The sequence below is a fragment of the Hypanus sabinus genome, chromosome 10 (genome assembly GCF_030144855.1).
Source record: "Hypanus sabinus isolate sHypSab1 chromosome 10, sHypSab1.hap1, whole genome shotgun sequence".
In the NCBI taxonomy this organism is placed as follows: Eukaryota; Metazoa; Chordata; class Chondrichthyes; order Myliobatiformes; family Dasyatidae; genus Hypanus; species Hypanus sabinus.
In genome coordinates, this window is record NC_082715.1 from 76,123,434 (window position 1) to 76,150,869 (window position 27,436).

Here is a 27,436-nt window from a genome sequence, read left to right on the forward strand (position 1 = left end):
AGTATTTAGTGGGAATTGCATGTCACACATAAATTGGACATTAAGTCTTGCATTTTGTTTTTAATGCTTCACAGGTTTCCAGATTGTGATGAAGGGTATCCACGGCAAGTTGACTCTGTTTTGGATGGTGACCCCACAGAGGAAGCCCCAATGGCTGTTCAGAGAGACTATGGCTTCTGGTGCCCAAGGGAATTGAAAATCAATCCAGAGCTTGGCTACTCCTTCCTTGGGGTCACAGATTGCTCACCCCCTTGCCCTAATATGTATTTTAGACGTGAAGAACTATCCTTTGCCAGGTACTTCATTGGGGTGATATCCATTGTCTGCCTGTCTGCCACACTGTTTACTTTCCTCACGTTCCTCATTGATGTGAAACGGTTCCGCTATCCAGAACGCCCAATAATCTTTTATGCAGTCTGTTACATGATGGTTTCCTTGGTGTTTTTTATTGGCTTTCTTCTTGAGGACACAGTTGCCTGCAACAGAAATGATCCTTCTGTTTACAAAGCATCGACAGTAACACAAGGTTCCCACAATAAGGCATGCACTATACTGTTTATGGTACTGTACTTCTTCACAATGGCCGGCTCTGTGTGGTGGGTCATCCTTACCATAACATGGTTTTTAGCTGCTGTTCCCAAATGGGGCAGTGAGGCAATAGAGAAGAAAGCCCTGCTGTTCCATGCAAGTGCCTGGGGGATCCCAGGAACACTCACCATCATCCTCCTTGCCATGAACAAAATCGAAGGGGATAACATCAGTGGTGTGTGCTTTGTCGGACTATACAACGTTGATGCACTACGATATTTTGTCCTGGCTCCGTTGTGCCTGTATGTGGTGGTGGGAGTTTCCTTGTTACTCGCTGGTATAATATCACTGAACCGCGTGCGGATTGAAATCCCATTGGAGAAAGAGAACCAGGACAAGTTGGTGAAGTTCATGATCCGTATTGGTGTGTTCAGCGTTCTCTACCTCGTACCACTCCTTATTGTGATTGGATGCTATTTTTATGAGCAAGCATTCCGTGCTGTTTGGGAGACAACGTGGATTCAGGAGCGGTGTCGTGAATACCACATTCCCTGTCCTTACCAGGTATGCACTTCTGCAAAGTCTCCCAAGCCAGTTTGGTCTGAAGGATCAAAGGGAAGGTGGCACATTGTATTAAAAATTGACTGAATGGGAGAAAGCAAAGATGAACAATCAGCAGGAATATTGGTGACTGAACATGTTGTATGCACTGATATTCCACAGAGTTCATACTTGAGTGATATGATCCTTGTAAGATTTCTTGTTTATGTCATTTATATCTCTTAAATATCGTTCTGATGGTACCAATGCTAGTAACATGCTTGATAGTGAGGAGCAAAGTTCTTGGCTATACATGGGTATCATTGGACTAGATATGTGAACAAAAATATTTGCAAATCAAATACAGAATGAAAAACTGAGAGGTAATGCATGATCACTATTGGTGCGTTTGGCTTTCTCTACTTTTGAACTACTTCTGATCGTAGTTGGATGCTGTTTCTCTGAGCAAGCATTTTGTACTGTTTGGAAGGTGACATAGATTGGGGAGGACAAAAAGGGCAAGGGAAAATGTGATGCAGTGCAAGATCCTAAGAAGTGCAGAGAAACAGCCTTTTGGAATGCATGTCCACAAATCCCAAAAGAAAGTAGAATAGAAAATTGGTGACTTGGTAGGAGTTGTAGATAGAATGAACAACTTGCCAAGGCAGACATGACTAATAACGATTATTTTAATACCTGGATAGTCGGAAATGGCAGAAATTGGCGCCATGATAGTATAGCAGTTGGAGTGACACTGTTACAACTCAGAGCATTTCAGAGTTCATTTCCAGCACTGTTCTGCAAAGAGTCTTTGCATGTCCTTCCATTGGAATCCATGGGTTTTCCCCAGATGCTCTGGTTTCCTCCCAGGATCCAAAAATGTAACTTGGAGCATCGCCATTGTGTCATGGCTGATTTATTATCCCTCTCAACCCCATTGTCCTGCCTGCTTCCTGTAACCTTTAATGCCCTGACTAATCAAGAACCTATCAGCCTCTGCTTTAGAAATACTCAGTCACTTGGCCTCCACATCCATCTGTGACAATGAAAACCACAGATTTGCTACTCTCTTGCAAAAGAAATTCCTCCTCATCTCTGTTCTAAATGGATATCCCTCTATTCTGAGGCTATGCCATCTGGTTCTAGACTCACCCACTATAGGAAGCACCATCTCTACATCCATTCTATCTCGTCCTTTCAATATTTGATAGGTTTCAGTGAGATCCTCTCCTCATTCTTCTAAACAGGCCCAGAGCATTCAAACACCCTCATATGGTAACTCATTCACTCCCTGAATTATTGTAGTAAACCTCCTCTGGACCCTTTCCAATGCCAGTACATCTTTTCTTAGATAAGGGACCCAAAGCAGTTCACTATACTCCAAGTACCATCTAACCAATGCCTTATAAAGCCTCAGCATCACATACTTGCTCTTATATTGCAGACTGCAGTCTTCTCAAAATGAATGCTAACATTGCATTTGCCTTCCTTACCACCAACTCAATCTGCAAGTTAACCTTTTGGGAATCCTGCATATGGACTCCCAAATGCACCTCTGATTTTTGAATTTTCTTCCTGTTTAGAAAATAGTCTACAACTTTATTCCTTCTGCTAAAGTGCATGTCCATACACTTCACAGCACTATATTCCATCTGCCACTTTGCCAATTCTCCCAATCTGTCCAAGTCCTTGTGCAGACACCGTTTCCTCAACACTACCTGACCCTTCACCTATCTTCGTATCATCTGCGAACTTGGAGACAAATCCATCAATTCAGTTATCCAAATTGTTGACATATGTAACGTGAAAATAAGCAATCCTAACACCGATCCCTGTGGAACACCATTCACCACTGGCAGCCAACCAGAACAGGCCCCCTTTATTCCCCCTCTTCAGCTCCTGCCAGTTAGCCAATCTTCTATCCACGCTAGTATCTTTCCTGTAATACCATGGGCTCTTAATCAGCAACATAGAACATTACAGCACAGAAACAGGCCTTTTGGCCCTTCTTGGCTGTGCCTTATATTTGCGGCACCTTGTGAACAGCCTTCTGAAAATCCAAGTAAACAACACCTATTGACTCTCCTTTGTCTGTCCTGCCTGTTACTTCCTCAAAGAATTCCAATAGATTTGTCAGGCAAGATCCTCCCTTAAGGAAACCCTGATGACTTTGGCCTACTTTATCATGTGCCTCTAAGTACCCTGAAGCCTCATCCTTAATGAATTCCCAAATCTTCCCAACCACTGAAATCAGGCTAACTGGCCTATAGTTTCCCTTCTTCTGCCTCCCTCGGTGGAGTGACATTTGCAGTTTTCCAGTCCTCTAGAACTATTTCAGAATCTAATGATTATTAAAAGATCATTACTAATATCTCCAGAATTTCTTCAGCTACCTCTTTCAGGGCCCTGGGGTGTAGTCCATCTGGACCAAGTGATTTATCTACCTTCAGACATTTTAACTTCCCAAGTACCACTTTCTTAGTAATAGCAATTACACTCACTTCAGCTCCCTGATATGCTCAAATTTCTGGCATACTGCTAGTGTCTTCCAAGTGAAGACTAATGCAAAATACTTATTAGATATGTCTGCCATTTCTTTGCTTTCCTTTACTCCAACATCATTTTCCAGCAGTCCATTTACCACTCTTGCATCATCCACTATTTTTTTGCTATTTTGACCATAAGGTGCAGAAGCAGAATTAGGCCATTTGGTCTGTCAAGTCTGCTCTGTCATTTCATCATGTCTGATCCAATTTTCCTCTCAGTCCCAATATCTTGCCTTCTGCCCGTATCCCTTCATGCCCTGACCAATCAAGAATCCATCAACCTCTACTTTAAATATACCTGAGACTGCCTGTGGCAACTAATTCCACAGGTTCACCACTCTGACTAAAGAAATTCCTCCCCATCTCCATTCTAAAAGAATGCCTCTCTATTTTGAGGCTGTGTCCTCTGATCTTAGATGTTCCCATCATAGGACACATTCTTTCGTCATCCACTATCAATGCCTTTCACCATTCGATAAGTTTCAATTAGGTCACCACTCATTCTTCTAAATTCCAGTGAAGCCAGGTACAGAGCTATCAAGCACTTTTCAAGTGACAAGCTGTTTAATCCTGGTATCATTTTAGTAAGCCTCCTTTGAACTCTCCAGTTTCAGCACATCCTTTCTAAGATAAGGGGCCCAAACTGCTCACCGGTGCTTTTATTTTCTAGTCTTCTGTAAATGAATGTTAACATCCCATTTGCCTTCCTCAGCCCAGATTCAACCTGCAAATTAACCTTTAGGGAATCCTGCACAAGGACTCCTAGGTCCCTTTGCACCTCAGCTTTTTGTATTTTCTCTCCATTTCGAAAATAGTTAAACTGTTCATTTCCACCAAAGTGCATAGCCACGCACTTCCCAGCACTGTATTCCATCTGTCATTTCTTTGCCCATTCTGCAAATTTGCCTAAGTCCTTCTGTAGCCAATCTACTTCCCCAAAACTGCCTGCCCCTCTACCTGTCTTAGTATCGTCTGCAAACTTCGCAACAAAGCCATCAATTCCATCATCCAAATCCACTGACATATAATGTAAAAAAAAATTGGTCCCAACACAAACCCCTGTCACCAGTAGCCAACCAGAAAAGGCTCCCTATATTCACATTTTTTGCCTCCTGCCAATCAGCTACTGCTTTATCTGTGCTAGAATATTTCCTGTTAATACCATAGGCTCATAGCTTGTTAAGCAGCCTCATGTGGTACCTTGTCAAAGACCTTCTGAGTACACAACTTCAACTGGTTCTCCTTTGTCTATCCTGCTTGTTATTTCTTCAAAGGATTCTAACAGATTTGTCAGGCAACATTCTCCCTTGAGGAAACCATGTTGACTACAGCCTATTTTATCACGTGCCACTAAGTACCTTAAAACCACATCTTCCCAACCTCTGAGGTCAGACTAACTGGCCTATAATTTCCTTTCTTCTGCCTCTCCCTTCTTGGCAAGTAGAGTGACATTTGCAGTTTTCCAGTCTTCTGGAACCATTCCAGAATCTAGTGATTCTTGAAAGATCATTACAAATGCTTCCTCAATCTCTTCAGCCATCTCTTTCAAATCCCTGTGGTGTACACCTTCTGATTCAGGTGACTTCTCTGCCTTCAGACCTTTCAGTTTCCTAAGAACTTTCTCCCTACTAATGGTAACCACACATTTCATGATCTTGAAACCTGGAACTTCCACTATACTGCTAGTGACTTCCACAGTGAAGACTGATGCAAAATACTTACTCAGTTTGTCTGCCAATTCCTTGTCCAACATTACTCACTCTCTAGCATCATTTTCCATTGGTCCGATATCCACTCTCATTTCTCTTTTACACTTTTAAAAACTTTCCCCTAATTCTCTTCCCATTATTTTTGTTCTATTATATGTCCTCTTTGGTTTTTATGTTGGCTTTGACTTCTCTTGTTAACCATGGTTGTGTCATCTTTCCTTTTTCAATACTTCTTCTTTGGGATATATATATCCTATGCCTTCTGAATTGCTTTCAGAAATTCAAGACTTTGCTGCTCTGCCCTCATCCCTGCCTGTGTTCTTTTCCAATCAATTCTGGCCAACTCCTCTTGTGCCTATGCAATTCCCTTTACTCCTCAGTAATACTGATAAATTTGGCTTTAGCTTCTCCTTCTCAAATTTCAGGGTGAATTCAATCATATGATCACTTGCCCCTCAGGGATCTTTTACTCTCAGCTCTCATTAATCAACTCCAGTTCATTGCATAACACCCAATCCAGAATAACTGATCCCCTAGTGGACTCATCCTCCCGTTAGAATTCTTCTTCATCTTTGGAATGAATTTATCCTGCATTTTCTGAATTGCCCCCAGCATCTTCAGCCATTGTTGTCCTACCATTATCCCTGCTATGTCCCCTTCCAATTAACATTGGCCAGCTCTTCTTCTCATGCTCTGTAATTCCCTATACAGGTATGTGTCACTTAACGTACACAATACGTTCTGTGAAGTCGGATGTTATGTAATTTGGACATTATGCGAACACCATATTATATACTTAGCAAACCTTTATGGAGTACTGTAGTGTACCTGTATTGACTAAATAGCCAAAAACTTACACTAAAACTGTATACCCAAAGCTAGCACTAAACTCGATATCATTGTCTGGTCCTGCTTTTTTTTAAGCATTTCGAACAAGCTCTGTGCCTTAGCAGCGACTGTCAACGTGCTGAGAGGGATTCTCTTTTGTGTTTGGTCCTCAATCCATGTCAATAGCAATTTCTCCATATCCGATATAAGTCCCTCTCACATTTTCATGAGCCTTGTTGTCTTCACTGAAGCCGATCCTTTAACAGCTTCGAGAATTTTTTCTTTGTTTTCCAGGATTGTCGTGATTGTTGAGTGCGACATGCCTAAATCCCAAGCAATAGCATTCACTAGTTTTCCACCTTCATATTGTTTAATAACCTTTTGTTTCACTTCCAAATCAATACTTTTCCTTTGCCTCTTGCTGCTGCTATCACTAGGAGTGGTTTTGCTGCGTTTGGAAGCCATGATGCACTTTACGGTAATATTTTCAAAAGAAAATTAAACAGAGTTAACACTACTACACTCAAGAGACGAGCGATACATGAGATTGGTTACGTCCGCTATGTCACGTTCTCTGATTGGGACTACGGTTGTATATGCGATGGGACGTTGTCCGAATGGACATTAAGCATTGCACACCTGTGCTCCACTGTAGTACTGATGTATCTGACAGCACTTTCTCTCTTGTAAACTGCAGGGTGCCCACTGGCTCCTTAAACTCCTGAGTGTTCATGAGGTGGCACTGATTTGATAACATACTACAGCAAATTTTGTATTAGTAATTCCACTATGAGGAAGAGGAAATGAGGAAAATCCTCAAGCCGTAATCGGCTGCAGCTAATAGCACTTTTCATTGTTTGTGCAATTCTATCATGCAACAGCACAACTGCTTTCAGTACTTCTGTTTCACTGTTCCATATATCAAGAAGTCAGAAAAACTATGACAGAATAAAAGTCCATTTAGCTCAGGTCCTTACCAAAATAAAGCTACCTGATCTATCCCCACATTCCATTTCTAGGTCCAAAGTTGTGCAATTATAGATCTCCAAGCAAACATTCAAGTACTTACATATATATATATGAGGAATAATTTATCTCTACCACTATACAATCAGTCCCACTCTCTTGCCTTGCCCCCTGGATAAGAGTAGCATGAGTCTTGGACTGATTGTATGAAAAAGTTCTCAACTCGCCAGGTCCTACCAGTTATTTTGTATCTATGCCTGTGGTTTTAAATACTTTGATAACATGAATCAATCTTTGCTGTTTATCTACCCAGGCCCCTTATAATTTTATGCTTATCATTTCAGGCCTCCATTCAACCCTAGTATGAAGAGCTACAGCCTAAGTAGTGTTTCTTCATATCTAAAATACTTAAATTCTGGCAAGTTGTTTCTTCTGCATCCTCCCTAGTAATGTGACCAAAGCTTTATTCGGTGCTCTATGCTGTTCTAGCATCACTTCCCTGGTTTTGTATTGTGTGTTGTGGCTGAGAAAAGGAAAACATCTTGCTAAGTTGTTAACTCTCTCAAGGTGACACAAGTGAGCCGTCCTGATCTTATACTCTTCCTGATGAAGTACCTGATGGCTCTGGTGGTTGGCATCCCATCCGTGTTCTGGGTTGGCAGCAAGAAAACCTGTTTTGAATGGGCTAGCTTCTTCCATGGGCGCAAGAAGAAAGAGTGAGTTTGAACCTGTCATTTGTCAACCTTTTTATCAAACAAAAAATGGCAACATCTGAAACAAGGTGTGTGTGTGTGTGTAAAAAAAACAAAAAAAAACAACAACTGGTATGGTGCTAGGTAAATTGGTATTTTATTCTTTATTTGGCAGAAAGCAGCTCCACATTCATAGCTGACCAAGTCTCACCCTTGTTCCAGTTACAGTTTGAGCACCATTTTTGCTTGTGAGTGCTGCATCTACCTACAGCAGCCCCTTAAAGACTCTGGAAATATCACTATTGTCAGTGCAGAGTTTCCTCGGTTTTACAGAAGATTTCTATAGATGCTTGCATTTCTGTTCAAGTGGGATTCAAAACCAGAAACTCTTGACATGGATAAAAGAATTAATTAAGATGGAACTTAAAGCAGTACAGCACAACACAGGCCCTTTGACCCATGATATTGTGCCAATCTTTTACCTACACTCATTTTTCCCTCCCTTATAGCCCTCTATTTTTCCATCATCCATGAGCCTATCCGAGAGTCTCTTAAAATGTTCTAATGTATCCACCTCTACCACCAACCCGAGCAGTGCATTCCACACATCCACCACTCTCTGTGAAAATAACTTGCCTCTGACATTTCCCCATACTTTCCTCCAATCACCTGAAAAATTGCCCCTTGTATTAGTCTTTTCAGCTATGTGATAAAGTCACTGGGTATCCATTCAATCTATGCCTCTTATCATTTTGTACACTTGTAGATACTACCAATACCTAGTTTTTTTTTAAATGCTCCTTGCCATATTCTTTATGACAATGAATAAGACCATTTGGCCCATAGTCCATCATTTCAGAGGCAAATCTAGTTTCTAATTTCCCCTGTAATTATTCACACTTTCTGATCAGTTCTATCATCATCATATACTTCAGACAAATTAGAGCGGTCAGTTAAACTACCAACCCACATTTGTTTGGGATGTTGAAGAAACTGGAGGAAATCCACACAACATGATGAGCCAGGATTAATTCTGGGTTGCTGGAGCTGTAAGTCAGCATCACAGCTAGGTTTGGTTGTTATCACAGCATCACTTTGGTTATCCTTGATTAGGAATGTAAGACGTTCAATTAAATGTGATTAATGCTTTGTAAATCAATTTCTGAATCTTCCACTATTGCTGGAGCAGCTAATAATAGAAATGGAGCCTCACTCAATCATTTGAGTTGCTGAAAGGGTTTTTAGATTTGACATTCACATACTATATAACAATTACAAATATGGCATGGAAACAGGCCATCTCGGCCCTTCTCATCCGTGCAGTGAGCTCACCCAAAATTAATCCATAGGGCTACTAGAGCTGGGCTGAAACAACTCCAGGGCCTGTTAAATCAATCCAGGAATCAGGTCAGATGCGCTTGGAAACTTCCAGTATTTTCTGTTCTAGAGCCATTAAGATACCGGTGAACAAACATATGCTGTGAAATATTTTAGCTTTCAACGGTTTTGTGGTGGTGGAGGCAAATACGACTGAGGCATTGAAGAGGCACTTGGATAAGCAGATGAATGTACAAGTAATAGAAGAAAATGGGCCTTGTGTAGGCAGAAGGGATTAACTTAGAAACATAGAAAACCTACAGCACAATACAGGGCCTTCGGCCAACAAAGCTGTGCGGACCATGTCCTTACCTTAGAAATTACCTAGGGTTACACACAGCCCTCTATTTTTCTGAGCTCCACGTCCCTCTCCAGGAGTCTCTTAAAAGACCCTGTCGTATCCGCCTCCACCAACGTCGCTGGCAGCCTATTCCACACACTTACCATAAAAAAAACGTATCCCTGACATCTCCTCGACCTACTTCCAAGCACCTTAAAACTATGCCCTCTCGTGCTAGCCATTTCAGCCCTCGGAAAAAGCCTCGGAGTATCCACACGATCAATGCCTCTCATTATTTTATACACCTTGATCACGTCACCTCTCATCCTCCATTGCTCCAAGGAGAAAAGGCCAAGTTCACTCAGCCTATTCTCATCAGGCATGCTCTCCAATGCAGGCAACATCCTTGTAAATCTCCTCTGCTCCCTTTCTATGGTTTTCACATCCTTCCAATAGTGAGGCGACCAGAACTGAGCACAGTACTCCTCAAATGGGGTCTGACCAGAGTCCTATAAAGCTGCAACATTATCTTGCAGCTCCTAAACCGAATTCCACGATTGATGAAGGCCAGTGCACCATGTGCTACCTTAACCACAGAGTCAACTTGCTGAGCAGCTTTGAGTGCCCTATGGACTCGGACACCAAGATCCCTCTGATCATCCACTCTACCAAGAGTCTTATCATTAATACTATATTTTGCCATCATGTTTGACCTACTAAAATGACCCACCTCGCACTTATCTGGGTTGAACACAATCTGCCACTTCTCAGCCCAGTTTTGCCTCCTATCAATGTCCTGATGTAACCTCTGACAGCTCTCCACACTATCCATAATACCTCCAACCTTTGTGTCATCAGCAAATTTACTAACCCATCCCTCCACTTTCTCATCCAGGTCATTTATAAAATTCACAAAAGAGTAGGGGTCCCAGAACAAATCCCTGCGGCACACACTGGTGACCAACCTCCATGCAGAATATGACCCACCTACGACCGCTCTTTGCCTTCTGTGGGCAAGCCAGTTTTGGATCCACAAAGCAATGGATCCCATGCTTCCTTATTTTCTCAGTAAACCTTGCATAGGGTACCTTGTCAGATGCCTTGCTGAAATCCATATACACTACATCTACTGCTCTACCTTCATCAATGTGTTTAGTCACATCCTCAAAAATTTCAATCAGGCTCATAGGCATGACCTGCCTTTGACAAAGCCATGCTGACTATTCCTAATCATATTCTGCCTCTCCAAATCTTCATAAATCCTGCCTCTCAGGATTTCTCCACCAACTTACCAACCACTGAAGTAAGACTCACTGGCCTATAATTTCCTGGGCTATCTCTACTCCCTTTCTGGAATAATGCAACAACATCCGCAACCCTCCAATCCTCTGGAACATCTTCCCTCCCCAGTGATGATGCAAAGATCAACGGCAGAGGCTCAGCAATCTCCTCCCTCGCTTCCCACAGTAGCCTGGGGTACATCTCATCTGGTCCTGGTGACTTAACCAACTTGGTGCTTTCCAAAAGATCCAGCACATCCTCTTTCTTAATATCTACATACTTAAGCTTTTCAGTCTGCTGTAAGGCATCCCTACAATCCCCAAGATCCTTTTCCGTAATGAATACTGAAGCAAAGTACTCATTAAGTATCTCTTCTATCTCCTCTGGTTCCATACACACTTTTCCACTGTCACACTTGATTGGTTGTATTCTCTCACGTCTTATCCTCTTTCTCTTCATGTACTTCTAGAATGCCTTGGAGTTTTCCTTAATCTTATCCACCAAGGCCTTCTCATGGCCCCTTCTTGCTCTCCTAATTTCATTCTTAAGCTCCTTCCTGCTAGCCTTATAATCTTCTAGATCTCTAGTTTTTTTTTAAACCTTTTGTGAGTTTTTTCTTTCTCCTTGGCTAGATTTGCAACAGCCTTTGTACACCTTTCCCTGTCTCTTTGAAATGTACCTATGCAGAACTCCATGCAAATATCCCCTGAACATTTCCCACATTTCTTCCGTACACTACCCTGAGAACATCTGTTCCCAATTTATGCTTCCAGGTTCCTGCCTGATAGCCTCATATTTCCTCTTACTCCAATTAAGCGTTTTTCTAACTTTCTGTTCTTATCCCTCTCCAATGCTATGGTAAAGGAGATAGAATTGTGATTACTTTCTCCAAAATGCCCTCACACTGAGAGATCTGACACCTAACCAGGTTCATTTCCCAGTACCAGATCAAGTACAGCCTCTCCTCATGTAGGCTTATCTACATATGGTGTCAAGAAACCTTCATGAACACACCTAACAAACTCCACCACATCTAAATCCCTTGCTCTAGGAAGATGCCAATCAATATATATATAAAACACCCAGTAGAGTTATTGACCCCTGCCTGTTCCTAACTTCCACCCACAGAGACTCCATAGACAATCCTTCCATGTCTTCCTCCTTTTCTGCAGCCGTGAAACTATCTCTGATCAACAGTGCCACGCCTCCATCTCTTATGCCTCCTTCTCTGTCCTTTCTGAAACATCTGAAGCCTGGCACTCGAAGTAACCATTCCTACCCCTGAGCCATCCAAGTCTCTGTAATGGCCACAACATCATAGCTCCAAGTACTGATCCATGCTCTAAGCTCATCTGTTTTGTTCATAATACTCCTTGCATTAGAATAGACACATCTCAAACCATCAGTCTGAGCACGTCCCTTCTCTATCAACTACCTGTCCTCCCTCTCGCAGTGTCTCCAAGCTTTCTCTATTTGTGAGCCAACCACCTCTTCCTCCATCTCTTCAGTTTGGTCCCCTTCCCCCAACAATCCAAGTTTAAGCTCTCCCCAATAGCCTTAGCAAACCTTCCCGCCAGGATATTGGTCCCCCAGGATTCAAGTGCAACCCGTCCTTTTCGAACAGGTCACTCCTGCCCCAAAAGAGGTCCCAGCATCAGAAATCTGAATCCTTGCCCCCTGCTCCAATGCCTTAGCCACGCATTTATCCTCTACCTCATTCTATTCCTATACTCACTGTCACGTGGGGCAAGCAGTAATCCCTAGATGACTACCTTTGTGGTCCTGCTTTCAGGACCTGCTCCCTTTTCCTGCCTATGTCATTAGTACCAATATGTACCATGACCTCTGGCTGTTCTCCTTCCCACTTCAAGATATGGACGCAATCAGAAACATCCCAGACCCGGCACCTGGGAGGCAAACTACCATCTGTACTTTTTTCCTGCGTCCGCAGAATCGCCTGTCTGACCCCCTAACTATACAGTCCCCTATTACTGCTGCCATCCTCTTCCTTTCCCTACCCTTCTGAGCCAAAGGGCCAGACTCTGTGCCAGAGACACGGCCACTGTTACTTCCCCCAGGTTGACCATCTTTCCCCCCCCCCACCCCCCCAGACCGTACTTACTGTCAAGCGATACAGCCACAGGGGTGCTCTCTGGTATCTGACTCCTGCCCTTTCTTCTCCTGACTGTTACCCACTTATCTGTCTCCCCAGGCCCCGGTGTGACTACCTGCCTATAGCTCCTATCTATCATTTCCTCACTTTCCTGACCCAGATGAAGGTCATTGAGCTGCATCTCCAGTTCACTAGCACGGTCCCTCAGGAGCTGCAGCTCGACGCACCTGGTGCAGATGTGGCTGTCCGGGAGACTGGGAGTCTCCTGGACTTCCCAAACCTGACACCCGAGTACAGAACACAGGCCTCACACACATTCTTCCTGTCTGTATTCTACACAGATAACCAACCTCGCCTCAACCCATTATTGCCGAAGTCCCGTTGAGCCAATGCCTTCCTACTCTGCCTCCCTCTACTCTGTGCCCACTCTATAAAGCTGTCTCCTTTTAAACTCTTCCAGCTGTTCTCACTGGCTGATGTTCACGTGCTTGTGCAGTTATGCCCCAATCAAACCACTGAAGCAATAACTATCTCCTTTTAAACTCTTCTTGCTGTTCTCACTGGCTGATGTTCACGTGCTTGCAGTCGTGGCCCTGATCAAACTGATGAAGAAATAACCATCTCCTTTTAAACTCTTACTACATTTAAACTTTTCTCACTGTTCTCACTAGCTGACGTCTTCGCACTTGCGCAGGTAAGCCCTGATCATTATAGCGGATTAGTTGGCATTTGATTACTAATTTAATTAGCTCAGCACAACATTGAGGGCCAGAGAGCCTGTTTATATACTGTACTGTGTCTATGTTGTAACACAGTTTATAAGAGTTCCAGTGAAACAGTTTCACCCAATTTGGCATTAGTCCTTGCTTCAATTTAAAACTGAGGGTGGGGGGAGGAGGAGGTGAGACAGCGGGGATTTTTTTAAATTTAGAGATATAGCACAGTAACAATGAGCCCACGCCTGATTATACCCATGTGACCAAATAGCCTACCAACCTGTAGGTCTTTAGAATGTGGGAGGAAACATGAGGACTAGGAGGAAACTCACTTTTCCAAATCCTTTGTGTAAGGAAGTGTGCTCTCCAAAATACTCTGGAATCTGCATTACCATTTCCAAAATGAGTATGTCTAGTGGTAAAACTCCTCACTGTTAAAACAATAAAAGCTATCCAGACTTCAAAAGTTTACAAAAGTCAAAATTGGTTGGGCGTATGGTGGGGTTGCAAGAGTGAACACAGAAGTTTTGTTTTATGCATTCTTATTTACTTTTTATTTTGAGATGCAGCACGGTCACAGGCCTTTCTGGCCCAACAAGCCCACATTACCTAACCGCATCCTGCACGTCTTTGGAATGTGGGAGGAAACCCATGTGGACATGAGGAGAACATGTAAACCCTTAAGGCTGTTTCATACTTGTGCATATGGGTTACGCCGTAGGCCTGATTTTCACTTCTGCGTAGGCTCTACGCCGTAGCGAGCATGTGTTAGTGTGCACCAGAACACTAGTTGGTGGTGGGGTTTCTATGCCACTGTGTTGAGTTTCTTCGTGAGACACATGAACAAGGAAATGCATTTCAAACATTTTCGCACATCGTCAGCAGGTAGATTTGATGATTTGATTCTGTATTTCGCATCGGTGTACGGACATGGCGGAGAAGAAGCAACTGGAAATGCATAGGAGGAAATGCGATGCTACCAAGCGGGCCATTCACAGTTGTTGCGGTCAGTGTCGCTGCGATGCATGAGTTACTTTTTTGGGGAGGTGCACGTCACCCTACAGCGTAGGGTACCCAGTACCTACAGCATAGATACAACGCAGAAGTATAAATCAGACTTTACAGACAGCAGCAGAATTGAACCTAGATCACTGGTGCTGTAAAAACATTTTTGCTGCTGTCCTACCATGCTTCTCATTGTTTTTGTCATTGCCTGTAAGGAGTTTGTACCTTCTGTGTGGGAATGCATGGGTTTCCTCACACATTCCCTCATTCCAAGGACATGCAGATTATTAGTTTAATTGGTCACATGGGTACATGGGTGTAATTGGGTGGCACAAGCTTGTTTGGCCCAAAGGGCCTGTTACCGTGCTGTATCTGTAAATAAAAAATAATAAATTATAATTATCAAGATTTGCTGATGTATCCAAAAATAGTTGCTCCTAGACTTTCCTCCTCTTTAATTGGGTTCCAAATTAATTCTAGATACCCACCTTTTTCAATTTCAGTTCTGTTAATGAGAGCCGCCAAGTTCTGCAGGAACCAGAGTTTGCGCAGTCTCTGCTCAGAGATCCAAACACCCCCATCATCCGTAAATCTCGAGGCACCTCCACCCAAGGAACGTCCACACATGCCTCTTCCCAGCAATTGGCCATGGATGATCAGAGGAGCAAGGCTGGCAGTGTCCATAGTAAGCTCAGCAGTTACCACGGCAGCCTTCACAGGTCTCGCGACGGCAGGTGAGTTCATTGATAGAAACACCACAGCAAACCAGAGAATCAGAATACCATTTGGAATTTCTAAGCTGGATTTCTTTTCGTTTAGCTGATGTTGAGTTTCACATTATTGGAACGATTCAGTAGTATTGTTTGATATTTTATGTTAAGAAAATAAGGTTTACTAGGGAAGGGGTCAGAAGGGCAGGCTGTGTTGTAAGTGGCTTAATTTCTTACACAGAGAACTGGGATCCCAATGCTTTTGTGATCCAAAGGTTCTTCAGAAGTTAAAAATAGGGCATAAAACTTACTTGTCGACTTCATTAACTTTGCCTCCAACTTTCACCCCACCCTCAAATTCACCTGGTCTATTTCCAACACCTCCCTCCCCTTTCTAGATCTCTCTGTTTCTATCTCTGGAGACAGCCTATCCACCAATGTCTACTACAAACCTACTAACTCCCACAGTTGCCTAGACTATTCCTCCTCCCACCCTGTCTCCTGCAAAAATGCTATCCCTTTCTCTCAATTTCTCTGCCTCTGATGCATCTGCTCTCAGGATGAGACCTTTCATTCTAGGACAAAGGAGATGTCTTCCTTTTTTAAAGGAAGGGGCTTCCCTTCGTCCACTATCAACTCTGCCCTCCATCGCGTCTCCCGTATTTCACGCACCTCTGCCCTCACCCCATCCCCCCTGCCAGCCCACCGGGGATAGAGTCCCCCTGGTCCTCACCTATCACCCTACCAGCCTATAGATCCAACGTATAATCCTCCATAACTTCTGCCACCTCCTACGTGATCCCACCACCAGCCACATCTTCCCCTCTTCCCCCCCCCACTCTTTCCGCAGGGATCGCTCCCTACGCGACTCCCTTGTCCATTTATTCCCCCCCCCCCCATCCCTCCCCACTGACCTCCCTCCGGGCACTCATCCCTGCAAACGGAAGAAGTGCTACACCTGCCCCCACACTTCTTCTCTCTCTACCATCCCAGGCCCCAGACAGTCCTTTCAGGTGAGGCACCACTTCACCTGTGAGTCAACTGGGGTGATGTACTGTATCCGGTGCTCCCGATGTGGCCATTTATACATTGGGGAGACCCACCACAGACTGGGAGACCGTTTCGCCGAACACCGGCGCTCAGTCCTCCGGCAGTGGCAGGATCTCCCTGTGGCCACACACTTTAATTCCACAGACCACTCCCACTCCGACATGTCTGTCCATGGCCTCCTCTACTGTCAAGATGAGGCCACACGCAGGTCGATGGAGCAATACCTTATCTCCCACATAGGTAGCCTCCTACCTGCCGGCATGAACATCCAACTCACAGACCTCCATTGATACCCCTGCCCCCCCCCCTTACCCCCATCCCTATCTATTATTTTAGTCTGGTTCTCTTTCTCTCTCTTTCCCCCCTCACTGTAATCTCCCCCCCCCCTAGCCCTACCTTTCTTTCTCTTCTATTTCCCATAATTCTCCACCTTCCCCCAGCCCATTTCCCTCCAGCCTATCACTTCCCAACTCTCTACTTCATCCCTTCTCCCACTTCTTATCCCCCCTCGACCATCCCATATTACTTCACTCCTGATGAAGGGTTTCGGTCTGAAACATCGTCACTATAGATGCTGTCTGGCCTGCTGAGTTCTGCCAGCATTTTGTGTTTTTATTTATTTCCAGCATCTGCAGATTCACTCGTGTGCTTTTGGCATAAAACTTGTTGCTTAAGGCCATTTCATTAAATGTTACAAGTTCAAGAAGATGAGAAAACAAAGACCAGACTAAAAGCAGCTGTGGTCCTCTTGTACAAGATTTGAGATAACAACGAATTCCAGTGTTAATTATTAACCAATAAAATAGCTGTAGTGAAGTGGTATGTCACCTGCTACTGAAAACTAAGTAGTGTCTAAAAATACAGAAGAAACTGTATCACTATTGGAAAATTCACTGAACAATTACATGCATATATGATTATATGAAAATGAAAACAAGTGTTGGAAAGCTACAAAAAACATAACAATTCCACGCCCAATCCAAAGAACACACTGTAAATATATATGTATATTTTTAAGGAAATGTATCATTTATAGCTTGAAGGAAGCTATGAATTTCAACAAAAGGTTTCTCAGTGCTTGGCTTTAAGCCTTTTCCATAGTACCTCCTATTAAAGGGACTGTGATGGTTGGGGTAGAAGTTAAAGTACAGCATTGTTTAAAAATGTTCTAACTAATCTCAATGCAAATTGCAAGATATCAGAATTGAATTTATATCCATTATGAAAGATTGAACCAATTGTGACTCTGTTCTTATAAGGTGTGTAAACAAAGGGTGAGATTATTAAGTTTCAAGGCTGGTAAGGTAAACACAGAAGATATTCTCACATCAGAGACAAGGAGCTATAAGTAAGATTGTTCCAAATAAATGCAAATAAGAAGTGGAACTGAGGAACTCCCTACCCCAAGAAGAGTTGAGGTGATAGTGCAGAGGCTAGATAAACACAAGGGAGAGTGTAATAGTACAATATGTTTTAGGGTTAGATAAAGGATGGAAAGACACAATATTCTTTTCTAGACGATGATAACTAAACAAGTATGGTTACTCATTGTATTTAAGGCAAAGTTCAGCAATGGTAGAACATTTGTATTATATTCAGAAATATGAAGACAACTAGGTGGGATGAGTGTTATGGGAGCAAACTGCCTTGGTGAGGTTTTTGAATTTTGTTTTAGATTTCAGCATCTGCAATCTTTTTAGTCCAGCAGTATAAAAAAGCTGTTTTGCACAGAGGAAGCTATGGAGAAAGATTGAAAGACTATAGTAAGTTTTTTTTAAATCTCCATATTTGCATCATGATAAATGGATGCAGAGCCTCAGACCCATAACCCTGACAGGGGAAATAGGCCAGACCTACATAGGATTACTTTGTCAGTAACTGTGGTTTCTAATTTGTACATTGAAGACTGTGAAAAGAAATAAATTTTGAAAGCCTAAGGAAATTATCAGCTGGAATTCAGAAGTTTAGTTTATAGTTGCAAGAAAAAGTTCATGAACCCTTTGCAGTTACCTGGTTTTCTACATTAATTACTCATAAAATGTGGTCTGATCTTCATCTAGGTCATGATAGTAGACAAACAATCTGTCTAGACTAATAACACAAACAATTGTAGTTTTCACGTCTTCATTGAACACATTGTTCACATTTGAGGCTGAAAGAAGTATGCAATTGGGTTTACTCAATTATTCAATTACTCTGACTTGGCCATTGCAAAACATGAATCTTCTCCTTAAATCTTTCTGGTGATTTGTGTTTTGGGTCATTGTCTTGTTGCATCATCCAACTTCTATTAAGCTTCATAAAACTGACAGCTACCCTACATTCTCCTGTAAAATGTCTTGATACAATTTTGAATTCATTGTTCCCACAATGATTGCAAGCTGTACAGGCCCTGTGGCAGCAAAGCAGCCTCAACCATGATGCTCCTTTCACTATGCTTCACACAGTTTGGATAAGGTTTTGGTGTTGGTGTGTAGTGTCTTGTTTCCTCCAAACATAACAGTGTGCATTTCTGCCAGAACATTCAACGTTTGTCTCATCTGTCCACAGAACATTGTCCCAGAAGCATTATGGAACATCCAGGTGGTCTATCATAAACTTGAGATATGCATCAATGCTGTTTTTAGTGAGCAGTGGTTTCCTCCATGGTGAACTTCCATGAACACCATTCTTGTTCAGTGTTTTTCTTAAAGTTGACACATGAACAGAGACTTTAGCAAGTTCTAGAGTTTTCTGCAGGACTTTTGCTGTTACCCTTGTGTTCTTTTTCACTTCCCTGAGCATTGCACGTTGTGCTCTCAGTGTGATCTTTGCAGGACACCCACTCTAGGGTGAGTAGAAACAGTGCTGAATTTCTTCTATTTGTAGGCAATTTCTCTAACAGTGGACCTATGAACACTCAGGTCTTTAGAAATACTTTTGTAGTCTTTTCCAGCTTCATGCATCTCTAACAGTTTTTCTCCGAAGGATCTCCTGGAAATTGTCTTGGTTGAGGCATGGTGCACATGAACAGATCTCTCTTGAATAGAACAGGCTCTGTCAGTAATCTCACTTTGTGTGTCTTTTTGTATAAGGCAGAGCATCTCTACAGCTCACACCTCCAATCTCAACTCATTAATTGGAATACCTGACTCCAAATAGCTTTTAGAAACATAGAAAACCTACAGCACAATACAGGCCTTTTGACCTAGAGTGCTGAACATGTACTTAGTTTAGAAATTAGCAATGGTTACACTCTCTATTTTTCTAAGCTCCATGTACCTATCCAGGAGTCTCTTAAAAGACCCTATCGTATCTGCTTTCAGCACTGTCATCGGCAACCCTTTCCACGCATTCACCATTCTCTGCATAAAAAAAACTTACCCCTAACATATCCTCTGTACCTACTTCCAAGCACCTTAAAACTGTGCCCTCTCGTGTTAGCTATTTCAGCCCTGGGAAAAAGCCTCTGACTATCCACATGATCAATGCCTCTCATCATCTTATACACCTCTATCAGGTCACCTTTCATCCTCCGCTGTTCCAAGGAGAAAAGGCAGAGTTCACTCAACCTATTTTCATAAGACATGCTCCCCAATCCAGGCAACATCCTTGTAAATCCCCTCTGCACTCTTTCTATAGATTCCACATCCTTCCTGTAGTGAGGTAACTAGAACTGAGCACAGTACTCCAAGTGGGTCTGACCAGGGTCCTATATAGCTGTAACATTATCTCTCGGCTCTTAAACTTAATCCCATGGTTGATGAAGACCAATGCACCAAATGCATTCTTAACTACAGAGACAACCTGTGCAGCAGCTTTGAGTTTCCTATGGACTCGGACCCCAAGATCCCTCTGATCCTCCACACTGCTAAGAGTCTGACCATTAATACTATATTCTGCCGTCATATTTGACCTACAAAATGACCCACCTCACACTTATCTGGGTTGAACACCATCTGCCACTTCTCAGCCCAGTTTTGCTTCCTATCGATGTCCCACTGTAACCTCTGATAGCCCTCCATACTATCCTCAACACCCCCAACCTTTGTGTCACCAGCAAACTTATTAACTCATCCCTCCACTTCCTCATCCAGGTCGTTTATGAAAGTCATGAACAGAAAGAGTCCCAGAACAGGTCCCTGGGGCACACCACTGGTCACCACCCTCCATGCAGAATATGACTGGTCTACAACCACTCTGCCTTCTTTGAGTATGCCAATTCTGGATTCACAAAGCAAAGTCTCATGGATCCCATGCTTCCTTACTTTCTCAGTAAGCCTTGCATGGGGTACCTGAAATCCATATACACTACATCTACTGCTCTACCTTCATCAATGTGTTTAGTCACATCCTCAAAAAAATTCAATCAGGCTCATAAGGCATGACCTGCCTTTGACAAAGCCATGCTTAGTATTCCTAATCATATTATGCCTCTCCAAAAGTTCATAAATCCTGACTCTCAGGATCTTCTCCATCAACTTACCAACCACTGCAGCAAGACTCACTGGCCTATAATTTCCTGGGTTATCTCTACTCCCTTTCCTAAATAAGGGAACAACATCTGCAACCCTCCAATCCTCCAGAACCTCTCCTGTCACCAGTGATGATGCAAAGATCATCGCCAGAGGCTCAGCAATCTCCTCCCTCACCTCCCACAGTAGCCTGGGGTACATCTCATCCGGTCCCAGAGACTTACTCAATCTGATGCTTTCCAAATGCTCCAGCACTACCTCTTTCTTAATGTCTATCTGCTCAATCTTTTCAATCCACTGTAAGTTATCCCTGCAATCGCCAAGATCCTTTTCTGTAGTGAATACTGAAGCAAAGTATTCATTAAGTACCTCTGCTATCTCCTCCGGTTCCATGCACACTTCTCCACTGTCACACTTGATTGGTCCTATTCTCTCATGTCTTACATCTTGCTCTTCACATACTTCACTTGTCTATAGCTCCTCTCTGTCACCTCCTCACTTTCTCTGACCCAGACGAAGGTCATCTTTTGTAGAAGACCCAGAGGTGTACATACTTTTTTGAACCTAGACTGTGATTGTTTAAATGGTGTACTCAGTATTGATGAGAAGTACAATTGTTGGTGTGTTATTAGCTTTGGCAGATTGTGGTTGTCTATTATTGTGACAGATGAAAATCAGCCTACATTTTATGAGTAATTCATGCAGAAAACCAGGGTTCACAATTTTTTTTCATGCAACTGTAAATCTGCAGTTGGTGAGTCCACTGGCTTTATTTCTGTCTTTATATCGCTGGTCAGTTATTTTGGTTTTGTATTTCCACTAGCAGTGCTCAGAAAATAGTCTGACTCTCAGTAAAATCCATCGGATGGGTTCTTAAGATTCAGTGGGGTGCTGCTGACTTGTGCTCTAACTTCAAACCAGTTCTGGTTCCTACCCTGTGAACTGACCGGCTGACTACATGACAGTCAGAAGGAACAACTTGATGATATGTGTTGCTTGATGTTTTACCAGATACACACCCTGCAGCTTCAGAGCTCTGGATGAGCGGTTGGTTCATGGCAGCCTTCCAAGGCTAAACGACCAGTCACGGCAGAGCAGCCTACACCGCCTCAACGACCAGTCCCGGCACAGCAGTGTCAGAGATCTGACAAACCCAGCAACACACATCACCCATGGCACTAGCATGAACCGAGTCATTGAGGAAGACTGCACAAGTGCCTAAGTGTTGCCTCGGCATCAAAGGCAAAATGGTTTACAAAGAAAAATCAATAAAACTGGAGCCAGAAAGATCAGCAACCAAACACAAGGAGATTTCAAATGGCCGCTTGGAGAAACTTGTTTGGAAGTATAACAACTGTTGTAAATTTCAAAGGGAAGGAAGATTACAAGCTGGTGGACTTATTCTCAACATTGTTCATAAAAATCCAAGAATAGGAATATTGAAAACACTCAGTTTTTATAGCCTTGTTAGGACATCTTTACATATGTATTCTTGATGCAGAAATTGAGAGTAAAGACATTGACCAATACCCCATTTTGGAAGAAAAAAGGGTAAATGTTTGGATTCTCTTTTGTTTATAGCTGAACTGGAAAGACAGTAGCATATCTGTTGGTTTTCAAGGTACACATCTCAAACAGACAGAATCCTATTGTTGAAAATAGGATTTATTATAAATATCAAATCATGTAATATTGTGTAGAAGTATGTTGCATTTACTTGAAATAAGCTTGGTTTTGGGAAGGGGCTAGTGCAAGATCCATAGCCACTATTCATGTCAGGTCATTGCAATGCTACCTCATGGCATCCTGTCTTAATTTTTTTGGAGAGGAATCATCATTCAGCTATTTGGGCCAATTTATTAATCACAGCATTACTTTATTGATTAACTTGTGCATTGCACTTGATGGGTGTTGGGCAGATTGGTTTGTGAACTGATGTTAGGTGCATGATGTTACTGCAGCAGATTGATGACTTAATGTCATAATTATATTGATATAACAGGTTGGTTACCTGCACCAGATACTAGGGTTCCAGTAATCTATGGTAATACTTGATCTAATGGCCACCACCATTTCTGAATCCCGGCTTTAAAATAACATCTGGATGAATGGATTCTGCATCTGCTGGGATTGGGATCTTCATCTCCACTGGTTAGTAGCAACTTTGGGTTTATTAGGTTTACTACCTTGTTGATCTTTTCCAAACCAAGTTTAATCTTCAATTGCAGCTTCTCTGGAATGAATTCAGACAAGGTTTTAAAAAGTAAAATCTGTTTAAGGTCTTGCAATTTTCTCTCCTGTTGACCAGTTAACTGAGCCATAGTTCAAGGAAGTGCTTTCAAATATTTATCAGTATTTTCACAAAGGTGCTAGCTATATAATTAAACCATAACCCTGCTTTGTAACCTAAACTTTTCTCATTGTAAATGACACTGCATAGCTCAGTGACAGGTCTCCTATTTCTGATTCTGAAAGATTAAGCCCTACTCCGGGGTCTGCACTAATCTGGAATATCATTGCTGACTGCTGGTTTGGTAATGGTTCCACCTTTAGCATGAGACATCAGTCCAGAGCTCCATCTGCTTTCTCATCTTGGCCAAAAATTCTGGCCGATGCTTGGTCTCCTCGTCTATTATATAGTTGTATGCAAAATATTGTTGCAATTCTTATATTGCAACAGTGGCTACCGTTTCAGGAATATTTATTTTATTTTATGGCATTGAGGTTGTGGAGGCATCATGTATGTGCAAGTTTATTTCTTTCTAGGTAGACTAATGGTCTTAATTTTAAAAGTGTGGTTAATGTACTGTAGTGAAACAACCAAGAAGTATCTCATCAAGATCTGAGGCTATCACTTGTGTTGTGATCTGGGCGAGATACTGGTGTCTCCTGCAATTATAATTCCTCCATATTTCTGAGGGGATAGTTAACCTTGGATGAGTTGAGGATTTGTTCATAATATATTTAGGAGAGAGAGTCGCAGATATAGTTAGCTTTATCAGGGCACTTAATCTGAAGCTAGAGGGCTCTTAATGGTTTTGACATTCTTAATTCTCCCTTCATGTGTTTGTCCAGAATCAGTGTTCCTTTCAGCTTATCTGAAATCCAAATTCTGTAGTTCATGGCATTCCCAAAAGAATCTTCTCAGTTTCATCTACTTGTGTTTCCTCCTCCCAGTCAGAGTAAGGATGGAGGTTCCCCACTATCAGCTTCTGTATTTCCATGAATAATATTGTGTAGCTTCCACCACACAACTTCCTCTGCCCTTCCAGCTTAGCACTGCAAAGGGACCAATGTTTCTGTAACTTTATAGTTTGCCCAACCATCTCCACTCCTTGTAGCACTTTTCCATTGCTGCATGAGATAAAACACCTGTTCTTTCCCTCATCCTATCCTGCCCACCAGGAACCCAAACTGTCTTCCGAAGAGAAGCCACAGTTCCCATGCATCTCCAATTTAATGTATTGCCATCAGTGGTCACGTTATGGCGCGTGGCTAAGTGGTTAAAGCATTGGACTATTGATTTGAAGGTCGTGAGTTCGAGCCCCAGCTGATGCAGCCTGTTGTGTCCTTGAGAAGGCACTCCAGTCCACCCAGCTGAAAATGGGTACCGACAAAATGCTGGGGGTTAACCTCGTGTCCTATCTGGGGGGGGGGAGGGGAGGGAACTCTCGTACTCTCAGTCGCTTCATGCCATGGAAACCAACATAAGCAGCAGCCTGATGAGCATATAAGGCTCGGGACAGACTTTAACATAAGTGCTCAGAGTAGCTCACCTACTTTGGAAAGACTGAACAGAGATTGGATAACTTTGCAGAACACCTCAATTAAATTCAAGGTGAATCTGAAATCAAATTACTGGAGGAACTCAACAGGTCAGGCAGCATTTATGGAGAGGAATAAATATTTGACATTTTGGGCCATGACATTTCAACAGGACTCAGCCACCTGTTGCTTCAATTCTCCATCTTAGTCCAAACCTGCTCTCTCTTTGCCCTCTGATGCTTTAACAGTGTAAGTTAAAGGAACAATTTGTCAGCTTCCAGGTGGCACATGGGGCTCTCTGGATTTGATATTGAATCTAGCAGTTTCAGTTAACTAACTGACCTGTTCTAAAGTAAAATCATCCTCCAAAAAGTTTTTTTTTTCCTGCATACCTTTGTTTTAATTTCCAGCAATGAGTATGTCACAATTCCAGCATGTTGTTTTGTTTTTTCTTTTATATTCATTGATCTATTAACACCACTCCATTCCCCCAGCAACTTAAAATACACTTAATTCTGAAACATTTTCAGTTCTGACAAAGGGTTTTTAACTTGAGTTATTAGCTCTGTTTTTCTATTTCTACACAAGCTGCCTGACGTACTGAGCCTCCAACCTGATAGCATGAACATTGATTTCTCTAATTTCCTTTAATTACTTCTCCCACTTCTCTCTTTTTCCATTCCCCATTCTGGCTCCCCTCTTATTCTTCCTTACCTTTCTGCAATGATCTACTCTCCCTTCCTATCAGATACTAACCTTAAGCTCTGTACCTTTTCCACCTATCCTCTCCTAGCTTCTTACTTAATCCCCCCTCCCTTCCTGCCCCCCATCTTATTCTGGCTTCTCCATCCTTTCCAGTCCTGATGAAGAGACTCAGCCTGAAACATCAACTGTTAAGTCTGCTCCATAGATGCTGCCACCCTACTGAGTTCCTCCAGAATTTTACGTGTATCGAGAATGCACTGTTTAGTTTTGAGCTGAAGTCAAATCAGTGTTCAAGAAAAAGATTTTCTTTAAGGTTACTGGAGATCTGATTTCTCCTTTAATGGCAAAGGCTGAATAGCAACATTTTTATTTCGTCAGTGACCTGAACTCATGAAAATGTTTCTTCCATTGCTTTTCAAGGGCAATTTCTTCCTCCTACTTTTCCCAAGTTAATGTTACTTTATTACCACTGTGATCACAAGATCTTTATTTTTCATTTAGCAATACAGCGCAGAATAGACCTTTCCAGCCCTTCAAGTCACACTGCTCAGCAACCCCAAATTAAACCTAACCTAATCACAGGACAATTTACACTGAGCAATTAACCTACTAACCAGTACATCTTTGAACTGTGGGAGGAAAGTGGAACACCCAGAGAAAACGCACATTCCGAGAGGAAGTCCTTGCAGCAGACACTGGAATTGAACTCTGACACTCCAAGCTCTAACAGTGTTGCGCTAACCGCTACGTTCTCATGGCACCCAGCTCATAAGATCCTGTTTTCTTTCATGACCAGGTGATTAACTTAATAAAGCTGTCCCATCTATATAAATGTGCCCAAGAAATTGTACTAACCACTCTCATCCAAGATAGGCACCATATGCAGAAATCCTTCGCTCTTCTAGTGTCTCCCATCCCAACTTTTGTTTCATTGATAATTTTTCTTTGCCCCAAAGGTAGGGTTCTAAACAGGATCCTAACAAATCAAGGCTTGATATATTTAACAGACATATAAATGAAAAGGCACAGTATTTCAAAATCTTAGAATTTCAAAAGGGAACTATCAAAAGGACTTGAAAGACAGTTGGACAGGTAAATATGAAAAGCTTTGAGGAATGTGGGCAAATGGGACTGGCATCTAGATTGACATGAATGAGTTGGGCTGAAGGGCCTGTTACTGTGCTGTCACTGTATGATTCACTGGAGAAGTTGTTCCTAATCATTCCTCACAATTTAAATCTGATCAAGCTTTCATGAAAACACTCCAATGAATTTGGAACTCTGAAACATGCTGTATTGCTCTATCATTTGGTGAACTGATAGACTTGGGCTGAAAACAATAGCTGGGATTAACTAATTGTGCCACAAATTGCATCTTCAGCACTGAGTGGCTCCCTTGGAAAGCAGTGTGCTGCATCTGTCCTGATCATCCTGTGAAGTTGAATCAATAAAGGAGGGGAACTGTATTTTATCAATTTTGTAATGGGTGCATATCTTCCTCCACATCTGCAACAGTTGTGACAACCCACCTATTCTAAGGCATCATCAAAACTCCAGGCCAACATAAATTGCGGTCACCACTACCATCTTGCCAGCGGTTTGTTCCAGGTTTGGGTTGCTAACACTGGTGGTGGCTATGCTGGGTTTATGAAAAGCTTTTCATCTGTCGTAAGCATTTTGTGCATCACCTGAGACTGTTCACAATAAAATGCAAAGAAAGGCAACATTAACTTGCACTCACCCCATAAAGAACTTATTTGTTTACTATAGAATTGTGGCTGGATGTATAGTTTGGTAACGTGTCTTGCCCCCACCCACCCCACTCCCCAGGTTTAGCACTTTAACTGAGTGTATAGCTGTTGTGCAGTAGGTGTAAATTAGATTATTTTTAGAGAGCAGTAGATTTTTAATAAAAATAAATGATTTCCCTGTGTATGTGTTTTTACTTTGAAGTTTTCAGTTTCTTCAATGTTTCGATTTTGTGTAGTTGCTACATTCTATTTTGATATGCAGCATTTTAAGGATTCATTCATCCGTCAGGTGTGCGTGCAACGGGCAAGTAGTGGATTTATTGCCGAACTCCCAACTTGCTTTGAACTGAATCAGAATAAGATTTATAAGCTCTGCCGTATGGAATCAATTGCAGCAGTACAGTACAACACAAAATATAT

General features: G+C 42.4%; 1 protein-coding gene across 5 annotated transcripts in view; it reads left to right on the forward strand.

Moving 5' to 3' along the window:
* fzd3a (frizzled class receptor 3a) overlaps positions 1-27,198 on the forward strand; it is a 90,623-nt gene extending 63,425 nt beyond the window's left edge. For all 5 annotated transcript variants that reach the window (XM_059982117.1, XM_059982116.1, XM_059982118.1 and 2 more), the window contains 4 exons: positions 75-1,092; positions 7,685-7,833; positions 15,085-15,315; positions 21,807-27,198. In XM_059982117.1, the coding sequence (XP_059838100.1) occupies positions 75-1,092; positions 7,685-7,833; positions 15,085-15,315; positions 21,807-22,017 (1,609 nt within the window). In that variant the 3' untranslated portion in view covers positions 22,018-27,198. The remainder of the gene's footprint in view (positions 1-74; positions 1,093-7,684; positions 7,834-15,084; positions 15,316-21,806) is intronic.
* Positions 27,199-27,436: the final 238 nt, after the last annotated feature.